General features: G+C 36.1%; 1 protein-coding gene across 1 annotated transcript in view; it reads left to right on the top strand.

Moving 5' to 3' along the window:
* Window positions 1-27,993, top strand: part of LOC136027649 (tyrosine-protein phosphatase non-receptor type 4-like) — a 195,024-nt gene that overhangs the window by 7,885 nt on the left and 159,146 nt on the right. Inside the window, exons 2-3 of the mRNA XM_065705076.1 lie at window positions 6,980-7,204; window positions 22,595-22,717. Of these exons, the coding sequence (XP_065561148.1) occupies window positions 7,025-7,204; window positions 22,595-22,717 (303 nt within the window). The 5' untranslated portion in view covers window positions 6,980-7,024. The remainder of the gene's footprint in view (window positions 1-6,979; window positions 7,205-22,594; window positions 22,718-27,993) is intronic.

The following is a 27,993-nucleotide window of genomic DNA, read 5'->3' as shown; positions in this document are numbered from 1 at the left end:
CATATTTAACCATATTGACAATGGCATGCACCTGTTTGCTGATAATGCCAAACTCTTTGGTATTGCGTGCCCTCAGAGTATTCAGCACAACATAGATGAGCTACAAGTTTGGACCAAAGACTGGCTTCTCCAATCTAATGTAGGAGAGTGCTATGTATTACACCTTGGACCCATTAACCCAATGACAAACTACATGATCTACAACCCCGCCACCAAAGTAGAGAGCAACTAGAGAATAGAGCAGAAGAAAGGGATCTTGGTGTCATCATTGATGATAAACTTAAATTTCACAGCCATATCCAGCATGTTCTTTCCCATGCAAGCTCCAGTCTTGAACTACTAAAACGAACTATCAACAGCAGACAGGTATCTATATTTATAAAACTATATAAAGCTCTTGTCAGACCCCAACTTGATTTTTGCATTTGTTTGTCTGGTCCTTCTTATTGACAAGATGTGAGGCTCATTGAAAACGTACAGAGACGAGCAACAAAATGCATGCGAAGTCTAGCATCAATCTCATATGTGGACTGCCTCAGGTACCTCAAACTACCCACTCTGGTTTACAGACGCTTGCGCAACAACATGATGCTTACTTACAAGCTGCAGAACAAAAAGTCAGCAATCTTTGGCTGCAATCTCAATACCAACCAGCACAACACAAGAGGACACTCCAAGAAGCTACCAAAGTCAAGCTCCCGATCAAAAACTTGCCAAACATTCTTTTCACGAAGAGTCATAAACCATTGGAATCAACTGAAAGATTCAACTGTCAGTGCTCCCTCCACCCAGTCCTTCAAAAACCAACTTGACAAAGAGTGGGAGAAGAAGCAGTGGAGGTTCGACTGGCAGGCTTCATCAACTTAAGAGCACTACAGGTCTGGAAGACCTTAAAGCTCTCAGATGGATTAAGGTGATTAAGGTAAGGTGAAAATAAAAAAGTAAACCCTCCAAATTGGTATTGTTGAAACCTTATATAGGAAAATTATACCCCCTCCCTCATTGAATAACAAGAAAAAAATTTTAATTGGACAGCAGTGACATATTTCTATTAATTTTCTTTGTTGGTATTGAGGCACTGGAACATCATAGAGAGCTGTTTAATATTTCATAAAATCTGATTCTTATCTACTTTAATCTATCAGACTCAATAAAGATGTCATATAGTGCCACATGGTACACAATATGCACAATTTGGGTGAGATTTTTGGAATTGAAAGGCTTGATTGGACAAATAGACATCATAGAGAGCTAATTGTCAGTTCATTTATAAACTAATTTTTATATTTAATCACTCTTAATAAATTTGATTTGATAAAGCAATCATAAAGTGCCAAATGGTACCCAAAAAGTACACATTGGGCTGTTTTTTTGTTTCATTTTTATAAAATAAAAAAAAAGGTTTTGTTCTAATAATTTTTTCTACAAATCATTGAGAGAAAACTGCCCTCCCCTCCCCCCCATAATGACACACTACTGTTTATAGGTTATATGTTTCTGTTCCTTAAGGGGCTTAGGTCTGAATTCTCATATACTTTTCTTAGAAGTTGTTTAGATGGATTAAATAGAATTAAACAGACAAACAAAGCAGCAGGGGTAAATGAAGGAAGGGTGCATGCACAATTTGTATTTTAGTTTATTTTGTTTGTTTTAGTTTATTAATATATAGTTTATTAGTTTACAGATTTTTTCTTTTTTAATCAAATTTTTGCAAAACCAAGACTATCATATCAGAGCACACTGAAACTCCCTTATAAATGAAGAAACTTGCAATTCACAACTCTTCAATTTTCATCCTTTTTAGTCCCTAGTGGAAAAACATGTTTAAAGATATGGGATAAATCTAGGAAGTAAAAAATTATCTAGTAAAAAATCTAGGAAGTCACAAGGAGATGGGCAGAGGATTGTAGCCCCCTAAAAAATAGTGCTATAGTTTCTAGACATGTAACTAGCATTCATTTTATTTTGTAGCTTAAGTCTTTGACAAAATACTAGACTTTGGTTTATGACTTTCTACTTTGCAATATTCTAGATACAGGATTGACATAACCAAAATGGATCAGCTCTCTTTTGTGGAGTTAGAGGGGGGAGGGTTAATTTCATAATCTAAACCTATTTTTATTTTAATTCTAAACCTATCTATGAGAGAGTGATTGTATCTTAGAGATATTGCAATACTGAGTTTTATTTTTCAAGCTCTTCCCATCTCTGTCTGTAGTTTTTCTTAGATATAGAAGATTAGGTAAATAGTAATTTTGAGGAGCTTTTATGGGGCTCATAGACAGATCCCATCTCAAGGTGGGATGCTAATAGACTACTCTTTACAAATTCAGACCTTCAGTTACTGGAATGACCTTCATATATGTGCTTAGAAGTTTATGGGTTTTCAAGACTGCCAGGAGCGTTGTTAACTGGTTGGAGAGTAGAGTATGTAAATCTATCATCAGGACCTGTTCAATAAACAGGAATGTGAAATCAAAGCTGTCATTTTAGCCGATTTCTAGACATGGTTTTTTACAGTTACTCCCGTTTTAATCTTTTTTTCTATATATGGATGGTGTCCTGGACATCTCAACATTATTTTGAAAGACAATAATTTTGGCAAGTTTGTATTAAAATAGAGAGTTTATGAGAAATTAGAGAGAAAATAGAGAGTTATGAGAAAAATCACCACTTTTGTACAGAGAACTCTATGTAGGGGTGGACCCTAGAATGACCCTGACCAATCCTGTAAATGAGAGCTTCAAAGTTGAATACCATTAACTATCAATGAACAAGTCCTGGAAGAGAGAAATAAGGTTTAGCTCAAATAGAGAGAGTTTATGAGAGTTTTTTGAAGCTAGCAGGGTCTACTGTCTCAAAAGCGTGTTCTGCTCCAGGATGGATGATAAGACTATCTATCAACGTCATTTTTATACATCCCTGAAAAAGGCTTATGTCAGCTGTGCCTCTCACTCAGTCTTGATTTTAATTCAAAAATCAAATCATTCCCAGGAAATGATTCTGGGAAAAACATTTGTGGAGTGAATCTAAACCTTAATATTTTTTGACTTGCTTAATGCTTGTACTACCACTATTAACACTTCACTGCAGTACTAAGTCACCTGAGGCCAACACTGCTGCAAACTCTCCTTCATCCCATTCACTTTCTACTCCCTTTCATGAATTTCTCATTTCACTTGATTCCTTACTTATGACCATTTCCCACTTTGTTCAGGTATGATCTGCTTTTGATTTTGCGCCATGTTGATGGCCAAAAAACACAATCTTTGGTTAATACATAATCCATCCATAAAATATGGCCTAGTCCTCTTAGCCTTTCTTTGATTATAGCCCTAGAAAGCAGGATCAAGCCTAATTTCTTGTGCAGCTTACTGTTTGATATGTGACCAATCAAACGAGTACGTAAGACTATCTATAAACAATTTTTTTTAAAGACATTTAACAAAATTTTCTTGGCTTTTGAAGTGTTTGCATTTTAGAGCCTTATTTGACTGTTGTTGTAACTGTAACTTTCAATATTTTAATCTTAGTTTGAAGACATACCTTTCTGTGCTTCCAAACTTCTTCAACTATGAAAAAAGCATCCTATGTTATGGATATTCTACTTTTTATATATTTGCTGCATCCACCATCTTTTCTTATAATGCTACCTAGGTAAGTGAAACTATCCACTTTGATCTATTTTCTTGTTAATTAACATCATCCTCTCACTCTCATGTATTCCTAGTCTAAGTAAACTAATCTTCTTAATGTTAATTTTTTAAACCTTTTCTGGGACATTGAACTCCCAAAATCACCAAAAACTCACTTTGGCAATGTTTTATCAAGGATACTTCCTCTGTGTAATTTAGGTCTAGGAGAGTTGTAACCTTCCCATTTGATACCATGTTCTCCCTTAGCCTTTGGGACTTACTTAGATAGTTTTTGTTTACCAGTATTCTTGCATATACAAAGGACTTACTCTCCTTTAGTCTGTCCAAAAGGTGGTCCTTACAAAATTACAGCCAATAGGTTAAATCTTCCAGTGTGCAAGACCCCCTCCCCCAATTAAAATACTCTCTGTTTAAAATTTTGACCATTGATCCCTACGTCGACCTCCATAGGTACTCACATCCTTAATTCTGAAAGTACAACTTTAGTCGAAAATATTTGTATCTGTGCACACTCTTTTAAATATACCTTAACAGGATTTTAACTTCACTTAAGTGTCCTTTCCCTTTATGTGGGTATGGCTAAATCTGTGCCAAATGCAAACTTCGACTATCCTCCCAAGATGAGGGTTGAGGAAATGACTTGAATAACGTGCTTGTTGGGTTGAATAATTTCAAATTGTTTTTCTCTTAAACAGGGTACTAGTTTTGGTGAGGGTACATTTAATGTTTAAATTTGCTACTGAAATAAATTCAATTTAAAATAAATTTTCCATTTTAATAAATTTACTATAATATTTAAATAGTATTTTTGTTAGTGATGCATTCTAGTGTATGATAGGTTTTAATGATCTTAGCAAAGGAAGCCTTGCCACTGATCGTTTGAACATATGTTAATAAGTTAAAGAATTTTTTGCACATTTAATTGGCAATATCCCAAAAGAGCAGAAACAGCATCTGTCACAGTGCATCAAAGACTACCATCATGCTGCTTGCATTATTGAATAAACTATTTACATGATAAATGGAAAATAATTATGGTAAAGAACCTAGGGCTTGTAAAACTTAGAACAAATGCTTGGAAGGATTTGTTGACATTTAAGTCTAGGTAGATTTTTATGGTTAAATATGGATGTTTGGGTAGACAGGTTTTAATCCCCTGCAACTTTTGTTGATTTGTGCAACAAGCTGGAGCCAAAGATTAAATGCTTGGTAGAAACAGGGATTGTGTGGGTAGGCATGGGAGTGTAGGTAGAGACGAATATAAATCAGGGACACGAAACTGTAAGAAGGGGCCAGGTTTTTAAGTTTTTTTTTTAATGGAGATGCAAAAAAGGCATTTTTCAGAATCTAGAGGGGAAAATTTGTCTTTTTTTATTTTTTTCAAAAAAACAACAGGTACTCGTCTGTTAAACGGAATACTCTCATTTAAGTGAAGTTAGGTAAATCCTAATGAAATACACCAAGCATGATGATAATATAATACTTTAGAAACAAAATTATGGAAACTACAACAAACAATTGTTGAAAACAGGCCGCGCAGAACGCATTATATTAAATACCTAACCTAACCTTTAACCACCTCTATGTATTAAATATTTAATAAAAATGTACATACATCATAGTTTTCTCGCTCAAAATAAGCAAATCATAACCGTTCCATGAAGAGAAACCAGATTCTGCTATATCTTACACAGCATAATTGTTGAGTGTGTTCCGTCTAACAGACAAGTACCAAACAACAAAATAAGCTATTTTCCAAATTCTTGTGGGAGAAATCGCCCCTAAAAAACACCAAAATATTTTTTTTTAATCTAGCGCATGGGATTGCCCCTCCCTCCCCCCTGTGGTACCTCTGATGTGAACCCCATTAAAATTGACCCAAATTTAAGGTCTAGCTGGATTTGCTATTGTTGTTGCTTATTACATTAATGCTGTTCGACTTATCAGTCTCACCCTTTTTTGATGAACTTAATCTGGTGAACTGATGAAACTGGTCTAGTCAGTTTACTAGTCAACACTCGAATATTTAAATAGAAAGTTTTAAAAGCTAAGAAAAGTATATAAAAAATAAAAGAATCCTCCTGAAGATATTGCTTAGCATTTAAAGAAAAGAATGAGACTTGTGTTATTTGGTGTTTAAGTAAATGGAATTAAGACAATAATAGAGGAGCTGTATGTGTACAGTCAAGTTTAGTTTTATTTCTTGTCTCTTATGTTGGAATTTGATAAGAATTGGTTATTTGTCAGGTTTTTATTTTAGCAAAATCAAAACCTTAAAAATCATATTGGAGTCTTCTTCTGGATATGACTGCTTTTAGTCGTTTGATCTAAAAAGAAGCAAACTTATACCACTTTAAATCTCAACTTCACAATGACTGAGACCCACATGATAAGGAAACGATGGAGATTTCACTGGTGGAGACAGAGACCCAAATTAGACTAGATGGAGCAAGGGACAAATTCAATGGGACTTTGAATTGTTAAGGCTATAATCTTTTTTTTTTTTTTTTTATCAAGGCAAAGTTCTTATAATACCTGCTGCAGAGGCTATGACTGGACCCACGATATACGTTTTTTTACCCCTCCATCCCGCTCCACGTCATTTTTCCTCTTTTTTCTGTCAATGTGGAATTGTTGACTGAAGATGAATGTAACTGGCCATAGAAGGGACTCTGGCTATTGGAATTCTTGGAAGTAAATAACTTTGTGCAACATGCCCAGGGCCCTTTTCTGCAAATGTCTTTTTGGGATGTCTACTATAATGTGAATTTTCTGGACTTGTACCTTTTTGACAGAAAATTACTTGTGAAGTAAAAACTATTCTAACTCTAAATTAGCAAAATTGTAGTCTAACTTGAGTGCACTTAGCATTAGCACTCTGTGACTCACAAAGCGCCATTTTATTACTCTCGACGTCCTTGACCGTAACTGTTGGTTAATGTTTTTTGTTTGGAAATTCCAATATTATTTATATTTGCTTAAAATGAATTGAATTATATTTGCTTAGTGAACTCTAAAAATTTGATATTGCAATATTTTTATGCATTGCAGTAACATTAATAAGGAACGAAGAAAAAAAAGCCTTAGTATTTCTTATGTTTCTTTTTCACCATGGTAAATTTTATCGTAAATTTCGAGCCCCACTAGTTCCCCCATGAAAGGATTTCTTTCTACCGCGCTTAGGCATATTTCTGCCACTTCAAGTCTACTAATGTAATGCTTGGCATATACCACATGGTGTCCACGATTTCTGAAAGTTGGCTGCCTCTTAGTTCATCCATTATTTTACAGCTTAATAGATATGCTAATATTTTTATTCACAGGTATGGAAAGTCGGCTTCACACACTGAAATCTCTTTCTGACAGTCATGATCAAAAGGTGGTCAAGGTTTAGTGTAGCAAGCGGAACTTATAATGTCAGGGCTTCTGAACAGGCAAGACAGAGGATCAAACAAAAGCCATTGCCAAAACCCCAAAATTCGAGAGCAAAACTTATCAAATGCTACGTTAAATTTCTTGATGATTCATGTCATGAATTTGAAATTGAGGTGAGCCAAATTGTTGTGTTACTCGATTTGTGTTCCATGTTTTTTTCCATTAAGATATGCTAAAAAGTTCAAATATTATTTAGCCAATGCTAAGCATAGGTGTATACATTATGATTTCGTTTTTAGTTTTTGTGTAGGGGAAGGGGTGTAGTGCTATTCTCTAAGGGGCCTATAGGAAACTGCGAATTTTTCTTGGGAGGTTTCTTTGGAAAAAATCATAGGGAAAGTTCTTCTTTACCACTTCACCTTACGTTTCATTCAGTAGTCTATCTGATCTGAGCCGGGGGTTGGAATGGCTCGTTTTTCTGTTGACCAAGGCTAAGATTTTCAAAATGATATTCTTATTTTCAGAATAAGGAGAAATAAAACATCTTATTTTTTGTCTGTATTGAAGGGAAGGAGTGAGGGAACCATGCCATTGGATTTAGGATAGCCACTTTGATACTTCTAAAGATTTTAGCTGATTGTCTTTTTTTTTCACTTGAAAATTTTTATTAGGTTGTTATTTTTTTTGGAATAACCTTCAAAAGGCCTTTTCAACTTCTCTTGAAAGCCTGGATAAATTTGAGTCTTGCTTATTGAAATCTTGTTGCTAATTTTCAAGCATACTCCATCGTCACTCGAATGAAAAGGTAAAAAAATTAAATTAAACATGCAATTTTTCACGTTCTTGAACATTAAAAAAACACAAATCCCAGATTTTAACCATGATTGATCTTATGTTGATATTGTTTATTGAAATCTTGTTTCCAATTTTCAAGGATACTCCATCTTCACTCGAGTATAGTGAACAAAAGGTAAAAAATTAAATTAAGCCTGCAATTTTTCACATTCTTGAACATTAAAAAAGCACACATCCCAGATTTTAACCATGATTGATCTGATGTTGATCTTGTCTATTGAAATCTTGTTGCTAATTTTCAAGGATACTCCATCTTCGCTGGAATATAGTGAATAAAATATAAAAACTTTTTGCTCCGTCTTCATTTAGGTCTATAAGATAATTTTTGCACGTTTTAAGTTTTAACATTGCTCTATGCTTTCATTTGTGTTAAAAAAAGAAATGTCAGTTTTTGACAGCGTAGAGTTCTATTTATTGGAGTTGTTATCTTCTGGACCACCTAGTCTTTGTGCTAAACAAGTGCATTATAAAGCTTAAAAAATGAAAATCTTTCCTGAGAAAGATTCACCCTTGAGATTGTCTTGAAGAAGGGAGGTATGAAATTCAAAAACATTTTCAGGTCGTGCATAAAGAAAATCCAAGGGTAGGGGTTTTATTGGACAATTGTTGCTCTGGGGGTGTTCCATCTCTTCCAGTTTTGTATAGGTAAGCATTCTAACGTGAACTTTATTTTCTCACTAGAAAGTTCTGAGACTCAAGGGGGTATATTATCCTCTTAGCATCCACATTGCACACTTAGCTCAAGAGATTCTTCCAAATAAAGATATGTTAGGGAGTAAATCCTTCTCTACACTGATACAAAGGATCTCACACGAAAAGGGGAAAAAATTGGCTCTGCAAGTGTAATTTTTCAATTACACGAAAAATTTTCAACTCGGTTATACCATATTGATTGTAAATAATGCAATGGCATTGTGTTACTAAAATTGGATATACATGCTCCAAATAATACCAATTCATTTTATATATAACGTAACATATGTATATATAAAATATGTATGTATATAATTTCATATGTATGTATAAAAACGAATGTGCAGTCGTGTGACAATAGGGTTTTTGAAAGTGGAAAGCTATCTGGATATATTTTAGGTTATAAATCAATAGGCTATCGAAATTTTCGCTCAAAACCCTGACTTCTTGTCTTGACAGGATATAATGCCAGAATGTGGCGCTTTTTTGTGGTATAGATATGAAAGTATAAGGCTGTGTATATAGTTTTTCATAGTTCCGGGCGTATAGGCTGTGTTATAATTTTTACTCGATAATATTTTTTGGTATAGATATGAAAGTGTATGTGGTATAGATATATGCCGCTTTTTTTGGTATAGATATAAAAATATAAGGCTATGTATATAGTTTTCCGTAGTTCCAGGTGTATAGACTGTCTTATAATTTTTGCTCGATAATATTTTTGCTCGATGGTATACATATCAAAGTATATTTGGTATAGATATATGGCCCTTTTTTGTGGTATAGATATGAAAGTATAAGGCTATATATGTAGTTTTCCATAGTTCCAGGCGTATAGGCTGTCTTATAATTTTTGCTCGATAATATTTTGTGGTATAGATATGAAAGTGTATATGGTATAGATATATGGCGCTTTTTTGGTATAGATATAAAAACATAAGGCTATGTATATAGTTTTCCGTAGTTCCAGGTGTATAGTCTGTCTCATAATTTTTGCTCGATAATATTTTTGCTCGATGGTATACATATCAAAGTATATTTGGTATAGATATATGGCGCTTTTTCGGGTATAGGTATCAAGGAGGCACACTCGTGCCTCTATAAAGAGGCGACCCACGACAATGTTAAGCGATCTTCGGTTCCAGTGGTCGCAGAGGGATGGGGAGGAATGCATTTCGTAGCCCGAGCTCCAACTAAGAAACCTGCCAAATTTCATCCCCCTCCAACTTTTCCTTCATGGGGAAAATCTGGCCGAAAGTTTCGACCCGTCAACCCCAGCCCCCCTTTAACGTTGTCCGATCGGGCTGAAATTCACAAGTTAAGGTCCCCTAGGGCCCAGGAGCTTATCCGCGAAATTTCAGCTCGATCCGATAACTCCTTCCCTGTTTTCCAGAAACCACGCATAGCCACTTAAAATTCATTTTCTTTTTTTTTTCCTCGACACCTACAGGTCACAGCCGACATCGGATCTGGGTGTACGAAGACTCATTCGATGCGGAATTCTCCGAGTAATTTTCCTGGAAAGTTTCGTAGGAAAATCTTAACCCCCCGAAAGTTTCGACCCCCCAACCCCAACCCCTTTTAACGTTGTCCGATCGGGCTGAAATTCACAAGTTAAGGTCCCCTACGGCCCAGGAGCTTATCTGCGAAATTTCAGCTCGATCCGATAACTCCTTCCCTGTTTTCCAGAAACCACGCATTAGCTACTTAATTAACGCATTTCTCTCCATAAGAGCCCATGTTAATTTGAAGTTTTTAAAAGTTATTTAGAAGTTATGTTTACACACATGCAAGTGATTAGCTCAGTCGGTAGAGCGTGGGACATTTAATCCTCTGGTCAAGGGTTCAAGTCCCTTACGGGCGGTTTTTTTCACAACATCAAAATAAAAGTGTATAATTTTGATAACACCTGGACAGCTTATCAATTGAGAGATAACAGAATATTAGCTTCTTATGAGCAAAAGAAACATTTCGGTCATTCTATCTATTTTTTTTCTATTTTATACAATGATTTAAAAGCGGGGGGGGGGGGGCGGCAGCCACCCAAGTTCCTCTCCTAATTCCTGTACGAGGAGTACAGGAATTATTAAATTACATCCACCATGGATTGTAGAAAAACGTACAGAAATAATATGAAAAAAACTTCGTTTTCTTAAAGAGTTAAAGAGGCTGCGTCCCAAAGTCGAACCTTAAAACGTACAGGAATTAGAAGAGGCAGTTGGGGGGCTGCCGCCCCCCCAACCCCCAGCTTTTAAAGACTCTTTTGTACAGGTTTTTGTTTTTTTGCTAACCCCCCGCTCTTGGCTTCGGAAAGGCCCTCTTTTAATTAACAAAAAATTGAAATGAATGAATAATGGAATAACTTCGAAAAATGTTTAACACAAGAGGACAGGAGAACCATTGCGCCGAAACTAGTAATTAGTAACAATGATGTCCCCCCACAGAAAAAACCTGTAGCCCCCCAACTGCCTCTTCTAATTCCTGTACGTTTTAAGGTTCGACTTTGGGACGCAGCCTCTTTAACTCTTTAAGAAAACGAAGTTTTTTCATATTATGTAAGTATAAGGCTATATATGTAGTTTTCCATAGTTCCAGGCGTATAGGCTGTCTCATAATTTTCGCTCGATAATATTTTGGATCTTGTCGGGTAAAATTTTGGTTTCGCAGCATATCATGGCCGGAATCGCGCTTGTATACAGAATGATATCTTTTGATTTTTAAAAACCAGTCAATAGCTTTGAATTTTCCTTCACGTTAACCTTTTCCTACATTCTGTGACCACTAATTCGATATGATATACCCCTGATATACTTATATACTATGATATACCTGATATACTATGATATACCCCTCGATTTGATATACCCCTGGGCAAAAAGGCAAAACAAGCAGATGAGACACATCCGTTGCCAACCTTCCCAAAAAAGGCAAAATTTCGTGTATTCCATGTAGAAACTTGACACATCCAATTTAGGACTCTTGGACATCCTGGATTTTTTGGTATGATATTTATTAAGATCCCCCACTCCTATTCTAGGTTTTTTTGCCCTATTTCTAAATTGATGCTAATTCAGAAAAAGGAGAAGAAGAAGAAGTTTATTCAATACAATACAAAATGGAAATACAATCCACGTATTCCCCCTTGAAAGGCTCCATGGCTAGGGATAGAAGGGGGATGAAATAATTTATTATTTTCTAATATTTCTCTTATGATTTAGTTCAAATTCAATGGATTTCTCATATTTGGAATCACCCTAAAAAGTAGATTTCTTTGATACAGGGCTCACATTGTTATCAGAATTCTGCCTTTTTATAGATGCTTCTATTTTATTATAGATGTCGCACTGTCAATGATGCTTGGGTAATAAATGTATGACTCTGAAATGAAGAAATTCTGTTTTTTTTTCCTTTTTTAGTGTTTCATTATTTCAGTCAGAAAATAAAAAAGAGGGTTCTCCAGGGTTCTGAATTTTTCAGTTCCTACGCCACTTTCCGGAAATTTATCAGATGCATTTTCAGTCTTTCGAATGAAATTTTAGCATATACAATCTCATTTTATTCTCGGCTAATGTGTAAGTTTCAGTGTCTGTTATTAATGGTACAAATGTTTAGTATTGTTGTTCCAATCATGCTTGCAGCGATAGAACGAAGCATGGCCCATAGCTAACAAAATTTTAAAACACGTTTAAAAAAAAATATCTAATGAGAAAAAATCGCAATTTGTTACTGATTCAGGAATTGTAAATGATGTTTGAGTAATCTTTATGGTAAAAATTTATTTAGAAAAAGAGCCTGAATTTAGAAAAAGAGCCTGAATCCCCTCAAGAACATCATTGGATCGGAATAAAAAGTGCACAATTGGAATCAGAACGGTCGAAGCCCTATTAAAGAAATTACAGCCCTGTCCCCGCTTTGAACAACTAGGGAAATTAGTTTTCCACACGAGAAGCAGAGATTTGTCTGCTGACTATTAGAACTAGTACGGAATTGCAATACCGTAGAGATAAGAAAGAAATGTTTTCAACAAAAAACGAATAAAATCTTCAAACCTGTAATGTGTTATGTTCTACGAGTGATTTTAGTGTTATGCACTAATAATAATTTGTTTACTACCCACTTGTTTTAAAAAAATTAAGCGGAGTAAAACGCTAACGGAAGAAAAAAAAACACAGACAATACAATCAATACGATCTAATCAAATGGTGGTAAGGACCCAAACGTTGACAGTCATTATTACCTAATCTAGCATAAAGTTTTTTATAAACAAAGATGATGTCAGTGGCGCAAAACTTTCTAATAATCTTGCGATTTCTATATGAACGCGGCAGATACAATAAATAATTGCAATAGCGAAAATACAGAACTCTTATATTTTGTAAATATTGACTATTAAAAAAACGTGCGCAAACCGGCCAAAACAATATAGAATGATCGCACTATGTAAAGTCTGTATAAAGCCTTTCGTGAAAATCTGCCTCGGTTCGGGACAATTTTCACGTACTCAGTTTTAAGTTTACTTTTAATATCATGAAGCCCACAAGATCGAAAAGCCGATAAAGATGAACAAATACTAATACCAAGCCACCGAGTCAAAGAAGCGAGATTAACTGAGAAAGAACCACAAGCAACATCACTACTTTAGTGTTTACCATTAAAAACTAAATATTCACATTTTTCAGTATGAAGTTTGAGGCCGATTTCATGAAAATACTTAGAAACAAGCTGGGTCGACTTAATTAGACTAGATTTAGTGCGGCTAATCAAAAGTAAATCATCTGCTTGTGCAATATACGAAAGATTTGTTATTATGAGTGTTATGAGCTACTTATTGTCGTCCTTTTCGTTAGAAGTGTAATTTTATATTTTTCAGTTTTATCTTCATTTATTTCAATTACTCCTTTGTGTAAATCAATTTATTTATAGAGGACATAATTTATTATTCTTGTTATAGGCCTAATCTTCAAAATTTTCATATCTCCACAGAGGCTCCTTGTCTAGGAGTGGAAAAATATACATAATAGGAGGGTTTTTTGTTCTTTTAAATGAAGTCCGTTTGAATATAACTAAACAACTATAGATAATTTCAAAAAAGTAAATGTATTTTTAGAAAGTACATACTTTACTCTATTTTTCGGCATAGTTGCCAAGTTGGTTCAAACACTCATCATAAATCTCAACTAAGTGAACTTTTCCTAAAAACTTAGAAGAGTTTTTAATTCATCGTCATTAATGTAACGGTTGGAACCCCTATCAATGCAGAAACTTACCAAACCCTTAAAAATCAACCTATAATCTAATTGTTAAACTAATTTATAAGACGCTCGACCTGAACGAATGACTCTGAAAACCAAACCTTGTTGGTTATCTACTCCACAGATGTGGTTGTTAAATTGCGTGTCTTTATGCTTTTTATGACTTTTAATTTTTTTCGAAAAATTCATGAAATGTAAGCTAGACTAGAAAATATTAATTGCAACACACTCCCTGAACATATTGTTTTGTTTTAGCCTAACCCCCCACCCTTTAATCCAATTTCTGATTAGTCTCCTATGTATTAAAAATATCATCAATTTTATTAATCAGCTGTCGTTTTTTTTCAATATTTGTTTTGGATAGTTAATTCCTTGCCGCTTTAAAAAAAAGCACAAAAGAGTAACCAAAGAGTAAATTCCAGACGGCACTTTGAGTCAGTAATTAATCTTAGATTAGAACTAGGGTTCGTTTTAGTAATAGAGTGTAAAGGACCGGGATCTGATCTGTTGATTTTTGAGCAAAACCTTCAGAAACCTCTGCAGAGCGATTAAAAAAAAGAAAAAAAAAAAGAAAACGGAAGTCACTGCCGTAAAAACGGCGATGAATCCTTGGTTATCGGAGCAAGCGGTAAGTTTTTGTGTAGAGGTTGCCTTAAAATTAGTTAAGAGGTATGAAAACAGGGGCGCCCATAGGTTGAATTTTAGGAAGGGGGTTATGAAAAATACTTTATATCCTTGAATATCCGTATATAATTTATTATTTTCATTAGATAGCTCCTTATTGTACAAACACACGGTTTTCTCTTTAAAAATGCAATTTCGATATTCGCCTTGCGTTCAAAATCAACAAAAACAGAAACAAAAAACAAAATGGCGGCAGAAAATTTTGCCAATATTGGTGGGTTCCGCTGAAACTCTCACTTGTCCTATTAGCGACGTTCTCCGTTGTGAACCACACGAGTGAAATTTGTCTATCAACTCTTCCAAATTGAGCTGTTGTGCTCTACACCTGTGAATACTTAATAAGCACATGCTTGATAGGCGTTCTACACTCATAGTGCTCCTCAGTCACGTTTTACTCGCCTCATTATGCTAAAGAATTTGTCCACAGTGCGTTTTGTAGGCCGGAGGGTCACATAGTTTACAGGGGCTTTCATAATTGAAGGGAAAAAAATTAGTTTCAGAGAAGAGATCTATGAGCTTCACTTCCTCACCACAGTCTTTGCTTTTCCACACATCGTACCAGGTTGTTGCTTCCACTTCTAAATTTCCATTGTCATGGAACTTAAAGTCATTTTCATTGTCGTAGACCTTTCATAGCATTGTCATTTCATTGTTGAATTTTCATCGTCATAGATCTTTCATAGTATTAAAAAGTATATCCCTCTCCGTGTTTTTTAAAATTTTTGGATAAATAAGAATTTCTTTGAACTGGGTTTTGTTGTGGTCATTGAACCTCGATTCAAGCGACACAATAAACGAGTCCAAATCAAACATTTCGTGGTAACGAACAGTAGTAAGGAGCGACCCTACTCAATAGTAACCGAAACTCTAAGAAAATGAACTTTGATACTAATAGTTACATCAAAATAGCGTTAGAGAGCAGTTTAAGAAAAAAAGGAAAAGTAGACATCCATTTAACTGGGCAAAAAGAAATAAGCGCTTGAGAGCATTTGGGAAACCTCTATGCTGAAACGAGGGGTTAATAAGTTTCCTTAAGAGAGAAATGGTGAAAGGAAAAACGAATTTAATTTTCTTATTAGAAATATTTTCAGGGCCAGATGACGAGGAAATTTTGATTCCATTGCAATTCTAGTAATGTCTATATCACACGCTGATTCCAGAACATTGACTTACTACAAGGTCGTCAAACATAAGGCCTGGAAATAGTGACACCATCAGGCTTTTAAAGACATCCCTATCCTCAACACTTAGCGTCGAAATTACTTTTCTAATTTCAACATCTAGTAACGGTTTAGCGGCTGAAAGGTGTATAGTTATGGCTTTATTATAAGCGTTAGAAAGCGGTTTAAGAAAAACAAAGGAAAAGTAGACATCCATATAACTGGGCAATAAGAAATATGCACTTGAATTAAACTGTGAAAGAGGATTCTCAAAACTGGCCAAGGAAAAATATGTTTGAGCTTTCTAAGAATAACAATGCTTCTACATACCTTCGTTGTAATCATTATGATGTTTAAAAGATTAATTTTCATCAAGAAGGTTGTCTAAGAAACAGATATGACCGTCCTTTGACCTACCAATAGAGCCTTTGGACTGCTGAATTTTTGATAGTTCAGAACAAACACGAAATACACGACAAAAAAAGAAAACAACTAAAGAACTGGACTTATAAACATTTAGGGTAGGAGTGTTAGAACGAAACCAAATTAAATTCTTTTGAACATGTTCTCTGGCTTTTTGTGAGCTTCTGCCTACGTTCTCCGAGAAGTAACAAGGGTGCTATTGTCAGCAAAAGCAACATGATAATACAAATAATGCAAGCCATGTTTGTGGTCTCAGGAAAGTATAGGATGACTTAGGATGAGTTAGATGACTTAGATGACTTAGATGACTTTAGATGACTTAGATGACTTAGACTTTAGGATGACTTAGAAAACAACAGTGTTAATGATTTAAATTTCCTACTTCAAAAACAATGATTGAAACATTAAAATAAAATGCAATTTTCGACAGAAACTAAATTATCAAGTCCAATTATAACCTGAAAATATCATAGACATGTTAGACCCTCATGTAGATTTGTAGTAAAAAAAAACGGAATCTAGTGCATAGTATCTGAAGGTCATTTGCATTAACTAAAAGCAATAATGATCCTTGAATCGACCCTTGTGTGACACCCTGATCAACTTTTGAAGGCGAGCAGAAAAGTTGACCAGTAGAGATCGTTTTTCCAGCAGAGTAAGACTTAAAACAAAGAAAGGACTACGGTTTAGGCCAAAATAAGAAAGCTTCGAGAGAAGAACACTGTTCATTAACGAATCAACTGTTTTACGTGTATCCAAGAATAAAAAAACAGGAATCGAGTAGTCTAGTCCAGAATGAAGATACTTCAACAGAAATGCTCAAGCTTGCTCGGTTGAATGATTTCTAGAAAGATCCAGTTCAAAATCCTGAAAAGATCTCTTGAAGTAAGACAAATCTTAAGACGAGAAAGCAACGCCTTCTCAAAAATTTTGTTAAAGATAGATAACAGAAATACTGGCCGATAGTTAGCAGTCATTTGGGGGCACATTCAGATATAGTATGATCACTAGCGCTTGAGAGTATTTGGGAATCTTCTATGCTGAAAGGAGGGGTTAATAAGTTTCCTTAAGGGAGAAATGGTAGAAGGAAATGCGAATTTATTTTCTTAGTAGAAATATTTTCAGGGGCAGATGACGATGAAATTTTTAATCCCATAGCAATTCTAGTAATTTCTATACCAGACACTGACTCCAAAAACATTGACGTACTACAAGGTTTTCAAGGTTGTTGTCTGGTTCAGTAATTGTAGTAGTAGTAGTGGAAGTAGTTGCAAAAGTGATAGTAATATTAGAAGCCCTGAAAGGTTTAGCTCAATGCCCTAAGACGTTGCTGGGCTATTGCTGAAACACCTCCTCGATAACCCGTATGTACATATTATTTTTCAGTTTTGTTCAATATCCTCCTCAAAATGCTCTGAAAACTGCAGTTTAATGCTCCAAGTCGTTCCTGGAACATTCCTGATACGCCCTTTTGACAACCTGCATGCACATAGTGTGTTTTGTTATAGTTGAACACAGCACTAACTATTCCCTGGAAGTTTTGCCTTAATACCCATAGCCTAAAGAAATATGGCACAAGTAGCAGTAGGAGTAGTAGTAGGATCAGCGGGAGCAGTAGTAGTGATAGCAGCAGTAGTATTCACAGAGTGCCGCTTGGTTTGTTCAACATCCCCTCAACACGCTCTATTAGTTTCAACTTAATACTTTAAGCCGTTCTTGTGACATTAAGGGTATGCCCTTTTGATAACCAGCATGCACATAGTGTTTTATGGTGTTAAGTATTAGTAGCATGGACATAGTGCCTTTTTTTTAGTTCAACTAGCCCACAAAATGACCTGAAAATTTAATCTTAATAAGATATTGCCAATACTACCTTTGGACAAACTGTATACACGTAGTGTGTTTTGATCAATCCAACATTCCCAGAAAGTTTCACCTTAATATCCTTAGTAGAAGTAGTAGACTAGCAGTAAAAGTAGTAACAGTATCATGGGTATAGTGCCTTTTGGTTTGTTCAACACCCCCCAACATGTCCTGAAAGTTTCAATCTAATTTTCTAAACTTCCTGAGATGTTGCTGATACGCCCTTTTAGTAGCATGCATGCACAAAGTGTGTTTTAATTTAGTTTAACTTCCCCTAAACATTCCCTGAAATTTCCATCTTAATACCCTTAGGCCTGGTAGTAGCCGCACTAGAAGAAGTAGTAGTAGCAGTGGTTTTGCTGCGTGTCACTCCCTCATCACTCCCTGAAAGTTCCAAATTAATACCCGAAGCCATCCCTGAGTTACGTCCTTTTGAAAACCTGTATTCACATAACGTGTTTTGATTTAGGTTAAATCTTCTCTCACCATTCACTGAAAGCTTCGTCTTAATGTCTTAGCTTTTTTCTTCACCAGGGGTCCAGTATCTCCCTTTTTCCAGCCAAACGTACCATATATAAACAATCGGGAATTGCATAACTTACATCCCTTGCCTCGTGGGCAGCGGGAGTGGGGTTTTTCACCCCAGAAGTATCGTCATTGGAGCTTTCAACTTTGCTGAACAAAATGACCATCTAAAAATTTGTGTCCATGTCTTTGGGATAATAGGGGGCAGCGAGTTGTTCAATGCCCTCCAGTAACTTTTAACTCTTAAAAGCGGCACTAGAACATTTAATTTCTAATCGAATGAGCCCACTCCGAAGCTTCTACGACAAATCCTCCAATTCAAAGTGGCTTGGTAAAAAAAACAGGGAGCTCACTTCGCGATTTACTTGGGTAGCACTATTGCCTGCCTGTGACATATGGTTGTGTTCGTGTCCACTTGCTTAATCAGCGACCTGGTTCAATAGTAACCGAATCTCTAAAAAACGGAATTTTGATGTCAGTGTTTACATCAAAAGAATCGGATTTTCATGCTGATTTTAGATATGTAAGTTTCATCAAGTTTAGTCTTACCCTTCAAAAGATACGAGTCTGAGAATATTTTCGATATTTGAGAAATAGAGGGAAACACCCCCTAAAAGTTATAGAATCTTAATGAAAATCACACCATCAGATTAAATGTATCAGAAAACCCTACTGTAGAGATTACAAGCTCCTGTCTGCAAAAATGTGGAATTTGGTATTTTTTGCCAGAAGAAAGATCACGGATGCGCGTTTTTTTTTCAGGGGTGATCGTATCGACCCAGTGGTCCTAGAATGTCGCGAGAGGGCTCATTCTAACGGAAATTTAAAGTTCTAGTGGCCTTTTTTAGTGACCAAAAAAATTTGGAGGGCAACTAGGCCCCCTCCCACGCTCATTTTTTCCCAAAGTTACCGGATCAAAATTTTGAGATAGCCATTTTGTTCAGCATAGTCGGAAATTTAATAAATATATCTTTGAGGATGACTTAATCCCCCACAGTCTCCGGGGGAAGGGCTGTAAGTTATGAACTTTGCCCATTGTTTACGTATAGTATTGGTTATTGACGAAGTATACTAACATTTTCAGGTTTTTTTTTCTGATGAGGGTCGGGGGTACGTGAGAGGGTCTCTCAATGGAGGAATTCATCATGGGGGAAGAAAATATCCCTGAAAGGGGTGCTGGATTTTCGAGCATTATTTAAAAAATAATGAGAAATTAAATAAAAAAACAAGTTTTTTCAACTGAAAGTAAGGAGCAACATTAAATCTTAAAACAAACAGAAATTATTACATATATGTGGGGGTTCGTCCCCTCCTCAATACCTTGCTCTCTACGCTAAAGTATTGTTAGTAGTTTCAAAAGAGATATTTATTATAATTAAACGGCCTTTGTGATTCAGTGGTCATTCTTAAAGAATTGGAACAAAATTCGAACTTTATTGTAAAGAGTGAGGTATTGACGAGGGCGTGAACCCCCTTATATGCGTAATAAAAATATACGAATATAGAAGTTCGTTACGTAAGTTAATTCATAAGTTGCGCATATCTATTACTAATAAAAAAGTTCGCAAATGAAATTAAAAGTTCTTGTGGCATTTTTAAGTTACCGAAAAAATTGGAGGGTGACTATGCCTCCTCCCCTGCCCCTTTTTTCTCATAAATCGTCCGATCAAAACTTTGAGATAGCCTTTTAACCAAAAATAAAATAAAATTAATATGCAAATTTCGTTTTAATTATTCATGTACGGTGAGCCAAAATTAAAATCTGCATTTTTCATTTTCATTTTTCAATTCAAAAACGTTCAGAAATTTTATAAAAAAAACTAGTTTTTTCAGCTTAAAGTAAGGAATGACATTAGAGCTTAAAACGAACAGAAATCATTCTGTATATGAAAGGGGCTGTCCCCTTCTCAACGCCCCGCTCTTCACGCTAAAGTTTGACTCTTTCTCACAACTCTACTTTTTAGAACAATAAAACACTTTAGCGTAAAGCACGGGGCATTAACGAGGGGACAGCCCCTTTCATTTCCGGAATAATTTCTGTTCGTTTTAAGTTTTAATGTCACTCCTTACTTTCAGTCAAAAAAACTTATGTTTTTTCTTTAATTCAAACAATAAACTTAAATTTTCACTGCCCCTGATACTTTAATTCTTAGAGATTGACATATAAAACCTAGAGGAATTTAAATAGGCGCAAGATGTTCTATTTTCAGAAAATTTAATTGACAATCAAAATGTTTTATTTTAGGTACTGTCACATAAGATTGTATTTACAATCCAGCGCAGTTACTTCGTGCATTTTAGAAGGGATTGATGTGTCGCTTATCGCTTATGCAGCTGATATTTTTAACCCCAGTCGAACAGTACAGTCGTTCGAAAGAAATTTTGCTATTTTAAGTAAAGAATATGCTAAGATTAACGTTACATTCAATAGAGAAAAATCGGACGTGGTTCTGTTCAACTGGGATGAAACTTGAGCAGGATTTACTGTTAATCTAGACGGCGCGCCGGTTTGCCCAAAATCACAAATGAAGCATTTAGGGCTTCCTATTGGTGACACTCTTAAAGCAACTACAAGGCTCTTAATCCTTCATTTGCAGCGTCGAACAGCAACTACATACGGAAGCTTGGTAACAAACAAACTTCGACTCAACCGCAAACTGCTAGCTAAACTTTACAATGTTTCTGCACTCCCGAATTTCCTGTACCTTGCACCTTTTTGGCGTACGTTTACGATAACTGAGACGAGGGAGCTTTGGCGAATCTATTTTCGGTATACCAAATATCTGCTTGCCATGGTCAAGCAACTCCTGGGTTATTAAAAGATACGGCATCATAGACCCGAATGCTTCTATCAGAAAAAGCATAGAAGCTTGTAATAGTTTAATTGGTCGGCACCCATGGGGCGCTATTTTGATACAATGAATGTTTTGCTTTTGCTTTTAATGTTTTAATTGTTTTTAAGTAAGATCAAGTGTCGTTTAGTTTTTTAGGTCATTTCCTTTTTCCTCTTTTCTTTTATTCACATTATACTCCTTTTTCATGTGCATTATAACGGGTTATAAATAAATTCAATTCAATTTACAGAATTAAAACATCTATTTTCAGGAAATTTAATAGATAGTTAAAATTTTTCATTTTAGGTGGTGCTGTCTCATAAGATTGTATTTGACAGAATCAAAATATCTGTTTTCAGAAAATTTCTATCAATCTTTAGAAAAATTCTATTTTCAGAAAATTTAATAGACAATCAAAATGTTTTGTTTTAGGTGCTGTCAGATGAGATTGTATTTAGTAGAATCATTTAAATAAAAAATAAATAACTTTTAAAATGCACTGTCTTTCCTTAACTAAAAACATAACAAAACTTGTATAACAGTTTTTGTTTGGCTGACAGATTTTTTTTGGAAAAAACACAATTTAAAAAAAACACAATTTTAACATTTATACGTTTATAACATTTATATATTTTAACATAAGACATGACGTACAGAACCTAGAGGAATTTAAATAAGAGCAAGGTCTTCTATTTCCCAGAAAATACAATCAAAGTGTTTTATTTTAAGTGCCGTCAGATAAGATTGTATTAAAAAAAAAAAAAAAAAAAAAAAACATCTAAGTCAAAATAATTGCTTTTGAGACTACATAGTTTATCTATAAGTAAACATAGTAAAACCTGTATAATATTTTAATTTGACAAACAGGATTTTGTTGTAAAATGACAGTATACAAAGAAGTACTTTTATACAGTACCCGACAATTTATACATTTTAAGGAGGACTTGTTCAATTTTTAATTCCTTTCCGTTGCAAGGCTAAAAATACTTACAAACTGGAATAACAGGAAGCTTCAAAGAAGAATTTTTGTATACCTTCCCCCCTCCTGAAAAAAATTCGAACGTATCCTTCTGTTCATTTTTAAGAGTTTCTGGAAAATAACTCTCAGTCCTGACCTTACTTGGATACGTTTCCAGATATCTCTCCCATACCTTTCTAAGTTTTCAAGAACAATTCAAGGTCTTCAGAGACAAAATAAAATTAAGTCTCTATCAGTTTCAGTGTTCTAAAGAAACTGAGGCTTATTTTCAATAATATTTGTTCTCCATTTACAGAGAAACGCCAAAGGCATGGATTTACTTAATGTTGTCTTTGATCATTTGGATTTAATTGAAAGGGATTACTTTGGCCTTCGGTTCTGTGAGGAAGGAGCCTTTGAAGGAACATCGGACAATTCCGTGAGTTGATTTCCTTTCGACTGTCGCTTTATATTTCCATATGCAGCATTGAAAAATAGGTCATTTCAGCGATGACCTGGAAAGGTCGAAATGCAAGCTAAGGTTTGTTATGTGAATTAATTGTATGAGAATGACACAGAAAATTGACGCACCGTTCTGTAGAAAACACAGATCCAAGTATTTGTAATGTTTTTTCGTATACGGGTACACGTATCATGCTGCCTAAATAAAGAGCGATGTGGGCACAAAGTTTTTTTTTTGTTTAGACCAGGGCACTTTGTATCAAAGGAGTTGTCGTAGAAACTTCGAAAAGGGCTCATTCGCCTGGAAATTGTCGAATGTGATTGGAGGACAATTAACCCCCTCTTATACCAAGTATTTCCACAAACACAGCCAATCAAAATTTTGAGATAGCCATTTTATTCAATAGAGTTAAAAGATTCGGAAATTATATCCTTGAGGATGACTACCCCCCACAGCCCTCAGGGCAAGGGTTGTAAGTTTTGCCCTGGGGGCATATAAAGTTTGTATAGAATATGTGATAGTAGAAACTTCGGAATGTGCTCATTGGATTGGAAATCATATTTTCTAGCGCTCTTTTTCAGATTCAGAGTGATCAAAGGGTATTTACCCCTCCAACACCTCGTATTTTTCTGGAATGTAGCTGATAGAAATTCTGAGGTGGCGATTTGTTATCGTAAAAGCTTCGAAAAGAGCTAATTCAACTGAAAATTGAAAGGTCTAGTGGTCTTTTTAATAGTAGAGAATGATTGGAGGGCAACTAACCCCCCTCCCAAGCCCACCATTTCCTCAAACATATCCAATCAAAATTTTGAGATAGCCATTTTGTTCAACATAATTGAAAGAAACGGAAATTATGTCTTGGGTGACAATCCCCCTACAGCCCTCAGAGCAAGTGTTGTAAGTTACACCCTAGGGGCATATAAGGTATATATAGAAAGGATGATCGTATAAACCTCGAAGGGGGATCTTCGGAGTGATAATCAAAAGTTCTAGTGCAATTTTTAAGATCCAGAGTGATCGGAGGGTGGCACCCGCCCCCACACACCTCATATTTTCCGAAATGCATCTGATAGAAATTTTAATATGATAGAAATTTTAATATGGCCATTTGTTGTCTTAGAAACTTCAAAAAGTGCTCTTTCGATTGGAAATTGAAAGAGTTAGTGCCCTTTTTAATAGCCGAAAGTGATTGGAGGGCAACTAACCCCTCCCCCACGCCCACCTTTTCCCCAGACCAATCCGATCAAAATTTTTAGATGGCCATTTTGCTCAACGTAATTAAAAGATTCAGAAATAATGTCTTTAAAGATGACCCCCCCAGAGCCCTCAGGGCAAGGGTTGTAAGTTATGCCCTATGGGGATATAAGGTTTATATAGAAAGGATGGTTATGTAAACTTCGGAAGTGCCCTTTTTAAGATTCAAAGTGATCAAAGGGTGGATACCCACCCCCACACCTCGTATTCTCCCGAAACGCATCTGATAACAAATTTTGAGATGGCAATATGTTGTCGAAGAAAGTTCGAAAACAGCTCATTTGGTTGGAAATTGAAAGAGCTAGTGCCCTTCCACTCCCACCATTTTCCCAAACACATCAAATAAAAATCGTGAGATAGCCATTTTGTTCAACGCAATTGAAAGGTCTGAAAATAATGTCTCTGAGGATTACGATCTCCACAGCCTTCAGGGCAAGGGTTGTAAGTTACGTCCTGGGGGCATATAAGGTATATATAGAAAGGGTGACCGTATAACCTTTGGAGGGGGCTTATTGGGTTTATCGTCAAGATTTCTAGAGCTCTTTTCCAGATTGAGAGTGATCGGAGGGTGGATACACCCCCCCCCCCCCCGACACCTCGTGTTTTCCCGAAATGTTTCTGATTTCAATTTTAAGATGGCCATTTGTTGTCGTATAAACTTCGATAACAGCTCCTTCGATTGAAAATTCAGAGGGCCAGTGCCCTTTCTAATAATCGAAAGTGATTGGAGGGCAACTAACCCCCCTCCAACGTCCACTATTTCCCCAAACACATCCAATAAAATTTTGAGATAGTCATTTTGTTCAATGTAATTGAAAGGTCCGAAAATTATGTCTCTCAGGTTGGCACCCCCCCCCAGTCCTAAGGGCAAGAGTTGTACGTTATGCCCTGGGGGCCTATAAGGTCTGTATAGAAAGGGTGATCGTATAAACTTTGGAAGGAGCTCATTGGATTCGTAATCAGAAATTCTAGTGCCCTTTTTATGACTCAGAGTGACCGGAGGGTGGATACCTTCCACCACACCTCTTATTTTACCGATATGCATCTGGTAGTAATTTCGAGATGGTCATTTTCTGTTGTATAAACTTTGAAAGCAGTTCATTCCATTGGAAGTTGAAAGGGCCATTGCCCTTTTTAATAGTCGGAAGTTATTGGAGGGCAACTAACCCCCCTCTCTCGCCCACCATTTCCCTCGTAACACATCCAATCGTAATTTTGAGATAGCCATTTTGTTCAATGTATTTGAAAGGACCGAAAATTATGCCTTTGAGGATGAAATCCCCCCACAGCCCTCAGGGCAATGTAAGTTATGAATAACCCCCAACCCTCAAAACTTCCTATTTTCCCGTAATGCATCTTATAGAAATTTTGAGATGGCCATTTTTTTGTCGTAGAAACTTCGATAAAGGCTCATTCGATTGGAAATTGAAAGGGCTGGTGATTTTTTTATTAGTCAAAAGTGATTGAAGGGCGACTCCCCCCCATGTCCATCAATTCCCAAAACACATCTAATCAAAATTTTGAGATAGCCATTTTGTTCAGTGTAGTTGAAAGGTCTAGAAATTATGTCTTTGACAACCCCCATACCTTCTCAAGACCAGAAAATAATTTGCACTTTACTAAAAACAATGGCTGTGGATTGTCAGTTTAGTAAACATACACTGGTATATATTCGCTAAAGTTCTAATAATTTTTTATTTACTAAGCAAGTCAAACTCAAAACGAGCAAAAATTAACATGAGAAGGGCTGACAACCCCCATGCCTTCTCAAGACCAGAACGTAATTTGCACTTTATTGAAAACAAATATATTTAAAATGTTTTCACTTTGTTTTTACTTGTCTAAAATGTTTTTACTAGATATATCAAGGTCAAATTGTATTTCTTGTGTGTAACTTAGGTGGTTACAATAGACGCTTAATCCAAAGTTAAGAGATACGAACAATAGTTTTAAAGGTGGGCGTATGCACGATTATCCCCTCGTAATCATCTTTTTCTGGCAATTGGTATTAACCAAGTGACATAGCGATCGCAAATTCTGTCGGTCTGTCTGTGGGTCTGTCGGTCCCGGTTTTGCTACTTTAGGCACTTCCAGGTAAGCTAGGACGATGAAATCTGGCAGGCGTATCATAGACCGGACCAGGTTAAATTAGGAATAGTCGTTTTCTCGATTTGACCATCTGGCGGGGAGTGGGGAGCCGGTTAATTCGGAAAAAATAGAAAAAATGAAGTATTTTTTAACTTACGAATGGGTGATGGGATCTTAATGAAATTTGATGTTTAGAAGGATATCGTGTCTCAGAGTCCATCTGGTGACATTGGGGGGAGTTGGAGGCGGGAACCTAAAATCTTGGAAAACGCTTAGAGTGGAGGGATCAGGATGAAACTTGGAGGGAAAAATAAGCAGAAGTCCTAGATACGTGATTGACATAACCGGAATGGATCTTCTCTGTTTGGGGGAGTTGGGGGAGGGTTAATTCTGAAAAATTAGAAAAAATGAGGTATTTTAACTTACGAAGGAGTGATCGGATCTTAATGAAATCTGAAGTTTGGAAGTATGTCGTGTTTCAGAACTCTTTTTTAAATCCCGATCTGATCCGGTGACATTGGGGGAGTTGGGGGGTGACCTAATATTTTGGTAAACGCTTGGGAAAAACTTGGTGGGAAAAATAATCACAAGTCTTAGATACGTGATTGACATAACCGGAACGGATCAGCTCTCTTTGGGGTGGTTGGGGGGAGGGTTAATTCTGAAAAATTAGAAAAAATGAGGTATTTTTACCTGACGAACGGGTGATCGAATCTCAATTAGATTTGATATTTAGAAGGATATTATGTCTCAGAGCTCTTATTTAAAATCACGACCGGATCCGGTGACACTGGGGGGAGTTGGAGGGCGGGACCTTAAATCTTGGAAAACGCTTAGAGTGGAGAGATCGGGATGAAACTTGGTGGGAAAAATAAGCAGAAGTCCTAGATACGTGATTGATATAATCGGAACGAATCCGCTCTATTTGGGGGAGTTGGGGGGAGTTTTGATTCTGAAAAATTAGAAAAAATGAAGTATTTTTAACTTACGAAGGAGTGATCGGATCTTAATGAACTTCATATTTAGAAGGATCTCGTAACTCAGATCTCTTATTTTAAATCCAGACCGGATCCAGCGTCATTGGGAGGGGGTAGTTGGGGGGGGGGGAATCGTAAATCTTAGAAAATACTTAAAGCGGAGAGATAAAGATGAAACTGGATGGGAAGAATAATAACAAGTCCAAGACACGTGACTGAAATAACCGAACCGGACCCGCTGTCTTTGGTGGAGTTTGGGAGGGGGGACTAATTCAGAAAAATTAGAAAAAATGAGGTATTTTTAACTTACGAACGGGTCATCATATCTAAATTAAATTTGATATTTAGAAGGATCTTGTGCTTTAGAGCTCTTATTTTAAATTCCGACCAGATCCTGTGACATTGGGGCGTGTTGGAGGGGGGAAACCGGAATTGTCGGAAAACGTGAAAATTGGGGTATCTTTATCTTACGAGTAGGTGATCGGACCTTAATGAAACTTGATATAAAGAAGGATCGTATGCTTCAGATGCTCCATTTTCAACTCGAATCGGATCCAGGTCGTGGGGGTTGGAGGGGGGAAACAGAAATCTTGGAAAACGCTTAGAGTGGAGAGTTCGGGATGAAAGTTGATGGGACAAATAAGCACAAGTTTATATACGTAATTGATATAATTAGAATGGATCCGTTCTCTTTGGAGGAGCTGGGGGGGGGGGTGTTAATTTGGAAAATTAGAAAAGTTGAGGTATTTTTAACTTAAGAACAGGTGACCGGATCTTAATGACATTTAATACTTTGAAGGAACTCATGTCTCAGAGCTCTTATTTCAAATCCCGACCACATCTGTTGACATTGGGGGGAGTTGGAGAGGGAAATCGGAAATCTTGCCGTACTGGATTCACTCTCTATGGGGGAGTTAGGGGGTGGAGTTCAGT

Source organism: Artemia franciscana, chromosome 5, assembly GCF_032884065.1.
Source record: "Artemia franciscana chromosome 5, ASM3288406v1, whole genome shotgun sequence".
Taxonomy (NCBI): Eukaryota; Metazoa; Arthropoda; class Branchiopoda; order Anostraca; family Artemiidae; genus Artemia; species Artemia franciscana.
This window is presented reverse-complemented; position numbering and strand designations above follow the sequence as displayed.